The sequence below is a fragment of the Danio aesculapii genome, chromosome 7, assembly GCF_903798145.1.
Source record: "Danio aesculapii chromosome 7, fDanAes4.1, whole genome shotgun sequence".
NCBI lineage: Eukaryota > Metazoa > Chordata > Actinopteri > Cypriniformes > Danionidae > Danio > Danio aesculapii.
The window spans coordinates 17,298,202-17,304,704 of NC_079441.1; the positions used below are offsets into that span (position 1 = coordinate 17,298,202).

The following is a 6,503-nucleotide window of genomic DNA, read 5'->3' on the forward strand; positions in this document are numbered from 1 at the left end:
AATCAGTCTTGTGAACTCTTACGGTGTCTATCGGTGCTCTAAATCTGCCGGTTTCAGACTGTTGAATGACTTTTTTCTTGCATAGACTGATTGGTATGACCCGTTATAGGGGTGGGTAAATTGATATCTGGCCGTTAAATTACAGAAATTTCCTTAAATTTAAATTTCTGGTAATTTTCTGTAATGCAACCTCTGTTATTTTACAGTAAATTTCTGTAATTTAACGGCTGTTATTTTACGGTTTATTTCCGGCACCCTAGCTGCCGGAAATAAACTGTAAAACTACGGATTTTTTTTTACAGTGTAACTTTTGAATATATCTAGGCTTAGTAAGTTCACATATCAAATCACTTGTATTACTGCACTGTAAAAAGTAATTTTGTGGCCTTGTAGATTTCATCAAATATTAGTACGTTTTATTTAAGCTATTATTTTTAAAAGTATTTCAAAAAGAGAAAATATTGAGTCCATCCACAGTGATCAAAATGAGCATTTTCAAATTCACAATCATTTCCTTTTACAACACTCAGCTGGCTAGTACTGGGCACTCAGACAACTTGACACTATAGTTTGTAAAAGTATTATTTTATGTGTAACAGTAATTAATTATAAGTATTTTAAAATTATTTGTAATGCTAGCGAACTAAGTATACTGACGTGGTTGCTTTAAAATTTTGAGTTAAATCAAATTACCCATTTTAACTTAGTTCACATTACTAAATCTGACTTAAAACAGTTTGTGTAGCTTGTCTAAAAAGTTGAAACATGGTTAGTTTAGTCTATTTATTTATATAAATTTATATTTACTACTACTTAGTTACATTTACTTAGTTAATATAACATATAACTTAGTTAATTACAATTCCTGACAAAAACTACTCAATCACAGTAATCTGAGTATTTGTAATCTGTTATTTTGCACCACTGGTGGGGAGGTGGGGGCTTAGTTACTTCCAAATGTAACTTTTGCTGCTCACATATCCTGAAAGTTGCCACCGTTTATGGAACTGAAACTTGAGGTAATTTGCTTTCTTATGTGTGGGAATACTGCACAGCCTGCTCCGTGAAACACGCCTCAGATATTGTTCTCAAGAGATAGTTCACCCAAAAATGAAAACGTACTCCCCATGAAGTGATTCCAAACCTTTATGAGTTTAGATTTTTCTGTTGAACACAAAAAGAAAAAAAAAACACTATAAGACTATGAGTTCTGAACTATGAGTTCTGGCTGGGCCAGTTGGCATTTCTGTGAGGAGTTTGCATGTTCTCTTCCCGTGTTGGCGTGGGTTTAAGTGAATTGGCTAAACTAAAAAATTGGCCGTAGTGTATGAGTGCGTATGTGAATGCGAGAATGCTGGGTTGCGGCTGGAAGAGTATCCGCTGCACAGTTGACGGGTTATTCCGCTGTGGCAACCCCTGATAAATAAGGGACAAAGCCGAAGGAAAATGAATGAATGAATATATATAGGCCTACAGAATTATGTTTTAGGGTATATGAATGAGTATGGCAGCTATTGTTCTAAGCAGCCATAAAGTTAAGTTTTGTGTCCAGGTGATGATAGACAGGGAAACATTTTGAGCAGTGCTGTTGAGCAATATTGTAGAATGATGTTGCTTGGCTATTTTGCAGCTGAAAATACACACACAAAAGAATTAGAAATGCAAGTTATTTTGTGTGTGTATGTGTGGGTGTGTGTGTGTGTGTGTGTGTGCACGTGTGTATGTATGCATGTATGTATGTATGTATGTGTATGTGTATGTGTATATTTATATATATACACATACATATACACACACACACACACACACATACATACAGTACATACATACATACATACATACATACATACACACATACATGATGTGCAGTCTAGTTACCACCGTGAAACTAAAACAGGTAGTAGTAATGAATAAATTTAATTTAAATACATATTTCAGACTGTACTTCTTTACTTTTACTTGAGTACAAAAGTGTAGTTAGTACTTCAACTTTTACCAGAGCTGTTTTAAACATGAGTATCTGTACTTCTACTTGAGTAAAGGATGTGTGTACTTTTGCCATCTCTGATGAATGGAAGTCTATGAGCGAAAAGTTTAGTGTGACCACAGCTTAAGTGTACTGAAGCAGGGTTAGAACTACAATCTCAGCCCCCCCGCTTTAGGGTACAACATGATATAACATTGACAGATTAAGCTGCAATACAATTTTAAACCATCAGATTATAAATTTACAGACTATTTGCATTAAAATTAGAGAAACACAGCATTAAAATGAATCTAATAACGTTACATAGATAAGGATTTAAGAAGTGTACACCATAACAATCTGTGCTTTCAATGAAAAAAGCATTAAAACAAGATATTCTGAAGAATACTGGAAACCAGCAGCCGTTGACATCCATAGTAAGAACAGCAAATACTATGGAAGTCAATGGCAGTTTTTTCCACCATTCTTCAGTATATCTTTCTTTGTGTTCAACAGAAAAAATTAACTTTTTGGAAGGGTCACAGGTTATCAAATGTGTTGACTTAGGAAAATGTATTTTTAAAAGAATAAACATCACAGAACGACCTTTTCTTTAGAAATGCATCTTTATCTTATGAACTACAGATGAGACAGAAAGAAAAAAAGAAAGAATCAACAATCGCACAAAATATGCTGACAAAACATGAAGGAAATGTCGAAACTAATATTGGGAAATGGTCTCAAACCATCCGCTTTCTAGCAAATTCACCGTCCGTTGCTGATCAGATGGCTTCTAGACTAATAAGTCCAGACATCTGAGAGATACGAGTGCTCGCAAATACTGCTCTTTCAATACTGTATACATTTCCATGTGCACGTACGCTCATACTTACATAATGTACATTTACAACAAACGGACAACTTTCCTATATAAATCTACACATCCTCTGTTTGTAATTTGCATATTCAGTGCAGCAGATAAACATTAACAGCATTCGTCAATAAATTAACCCTGGATGGGCTTTACTGGCTGAACCAATGAGACGTTACGAACGACCAGCCAATAAAACAAAGGGAATCACAAAATTCAATCTGCTGCTATTGTACATTCTGCATTTCTGCCAATGAAATCAGACATTCTTTAACATCCGCAATTACAGCCGCAATTAATTGCATATAATAACTCCAGATGGTTTCGATTGAATTTAATGACAGAAATGATCTAGCAACCACTGAAAATAGGGAAGAGGGACATTGACATGACCACATACAGTAGCAGCTAGTTTAACAGTTAGTTTCGATGGCAGTAGCACTGACCTCTTAAAAAAGATGCATCTATCAGACTATTATGCAGTTTGCACCAGGAAACAAATATAAATAAACACTGCTGATTCCACACAATCGATTTGTGTTGGGACAACATGAAGGAATTAGGTTATTAGTTTTTACAAATTTAAGTGGATTGAACTTAAAAAAAGTTAGTTGTCCCATCAAAATCTCAAGAATTGTGTTGTTTCAGCTCATTTTAAAGAAGTAGTTTCAACAAGCAACAAAAAATATTTTTTGAGCGAAAAGTGACGTAAACGAGGACACTAATGTAATGATTTGATCAGTAAAAAAGTCAAAAATAATGATTCAAAAACTCACATTTTAATTGCACCTTCATCTGCTTGATTTAAATGCATTAAAATGTATTAAGTTATTATAGAAATCAATATAAAATAAAATATTTTCCTTTCATATATTTCGTGAAAGTGTGATTAATTTTGAAGTTGGTTTGTGTGTTATGACTGAAGATTTTCGGAAGACATCTTTTGCTAAAATGCAGGCGTTGTACAATCCTGAATATCATCATTCAGTGCAATCTCACGGATTTAGGATTTAAAATCACCTGGAATTTTCAGAAGTGATATAATATGGAAACGCAAGCATGCTGCATAAACTGTGCACCTGATCTTTGGTGGATCATCACTGTACCAGTAGGTGTTTTTCCCATGGTGTTATTTAAATGGCTTGTTTGGCTGGGATGCAAAACTTACACAACAGTTCATTTACAGCCAAGTTATTGTGGCATTATTGACTCATTTTTCTTATTGTAAATGTGGCAGACTTACAAGAATATGTTCAAAAATTAAATTGGACTTGATTTTATCCACTGATTATTGCCCTATTTTTCTTACTGTAAATGTGACAGACTTTCAAGAATATGTGAAAAACTGAAATAGGACTTGATTTCATCCACTGATAAATGTTTAAATCATAAAAAGCAATCATATAGCTGGATAATTGATCCATGGAAGCCCATTTGCACTGCATGAGAAAATCTGTAATTATGATTTTCATCACTCAAGTCTTAATTATGGTAAAAAGTTAAAATATTGGAACTTCAAGTCATAGTTATGATTGGAAAATAAGAAAACTATAACAAAATGGACAACTTTTATCTTATAATTGGGTTTTAGGAAATCATAACTGTCAGGAAAGTCAAATTATTGCATTCTCAATTGACAAGAGTTCAAAATATGACTTTAAAATAAATGTTACTGATCAGCAAATTTCTTTCCAGTTATGACTGTTATAACTCTGACCATTAATATTTAATACATACAATATCTTCTACTTTGTGTCCTAATTGATTACCATAGCATGAACATGGCCAATTATATCAGAATTAGGAGATAAGACTGAGATAACTCATTATATTTCTTCTTAAAAGTCTCAAATCTGAGATGTTTCCTTGCGAGATTGAAGTATTGTGGCATCATTTCTTCGTCAACTTGTTTTCGATCATAATTTTGACTCATCTTATCAACATTTTGTCCTTTTTGGTTCTACAGTATGTCCAACCATTTATCTCAGAATGCATCAAGCTTCAATTTTAACTCGCAGTTTATTTATAATACCATAATGTTGATCCTAGGTTTTTATTTATTACTATAATATTTTATTAAATTTACTAAAGTATGATTTTGTGTGATAAATGGGCTTCCATAATGGACCAAGGGCAAGTGCTGGGAAATAAGGCGACTTGGTGACATGGTCTAAAAGGAAGGTTGCTACAAACACAATAAGACCCGGAATGTGCATTAAAAATAGTCCATGTTGAAGTTAAAACTAATGGTAAAAGCAGTATATACACAAACTAGCTGTACACAAAATGGCACGGTGGAGAACGCTGACATTCGTTCACGAGCTGAAGGCCTAGCATCTGGATTTGTACATTCAGGCGAGAGCAGAACTGAAGGATCTGGAAGCAGCATCAGGATTTAGCTGAGGTCGGTGGAGGTTCCACTGATGGCTCTGAACACATGGAGAGAGTTCTGGAGCAGAGAACGCATCATATCCTCCTGGAAGATCTGTGGAGAGCAGGAGCAAATCAATCTCAAAATCTAACGACAATGATAAGATGACAACCTCAAACTCTGATGGACACTGGATTACTGCACATACACACAAGCACATAACGATGAGAGAAAAGTCTTTAGATTCGAAACAACCGAATTAATTGCTTTGCAAAATGATTCACCGTTTCGAAGCTTTCGGAACAGCACATGCAGCACTAAATTGTTTAATGCATCAATTGTTTAATGCAATTGTATACACTTCATTAAACATGTATGGACATCACCTATATGCTATATATAACTGCAGGTTAACGACGCTTATATATAATAACTTCAACTGTTAAAAGCTATTAGTTACTAGTTAATTAAAGTTGTTTGTAACTAATAAAGTAAACTGGACTGCTTAAATGGAAGGACAAATTTCCTCCAACTTTTAATCAATATATTAGGGACCTTATGTACCATCTTACAATGGAGAAGATTCGGTACTCCACCAGAGGTTGCAGTCAAAAATTTGATCTTAATTGGCCAGAGCTGACATATATAAAACAAATGGATCCAAACGTAATATTTTGAGTTTGACCTTTGTTTATTTGTTTCTTACATTTTTTTTCCTTCCCATCATCTTATTTTATATCTAAATTATTTTATTTCTTTAGTTTACATTTGCTAAGCCTATTGTGACTCGATGCGTGTGTATATATGTACAATAGATGAGTGAACATATAATGTAACTTTTATCTACTTGTATGTATGCATGTATACTGTATATCATGACATGATGTAAAACAGATTTAAAATAGGCATAACATATTGTACAGAAATGGTGCAGTGGGGTGGGGGGCTCTGTTGGAGCAAAGATAATTTGTCTCTGTTTTTCAAATACTTTTGAAATTGATGTTTTACTGACCAAAATGTTAATAAAAAGATTTGAACAAAAAAAAGGTGAACTGGACTTTTCTGAATTTGATTGTAATGCAATAATCTGCACCTTTTGTAAAGCTGCTTATTGTGAAAAGCGCTATACAAATAAACGAATTGAATCGAACAAAAACATCAAACACTGTGAACTTTAAATTGAAAATATAAACTATATATACACTAAGGTTAACACGTAATATTAAATATTAAGTGTCTGCATAATATGCATTCTTTTATACATTTTCATGACTTGTTTATTGTCTGTTCCATGG

At 33.6% G+C, this 6,503-nt stretch overlaps 1 protein-coding gene across 2 annotated transcripts in view; it reads right to left on the minus strand.

The window, feature by feature from the left end:
- Positions 1-2,573: 2,573 nt before the first annotated feature.
- The window catches only part of dock11 (dedicator of cytokinesis 11), a 173,570-nt gene continuing 169,640 nt past the window's right edge, over positions 2,574-6,503 (minus strand). For both annotated transcript variants that reach the window (XM_056461155.1, XM_056461154.1), the window contains one exon: positions 2,574-5,322. In XM_056461155.1, the coding sequence (XP_056317130.1) occupies positions 5,233-5,322 (90 nt within the window). In that variant the 3' untranslated portion in view covers positions 2,574-5,232. The remainder of the gene's footprint in view (positions 5,323-6,503) is intronic.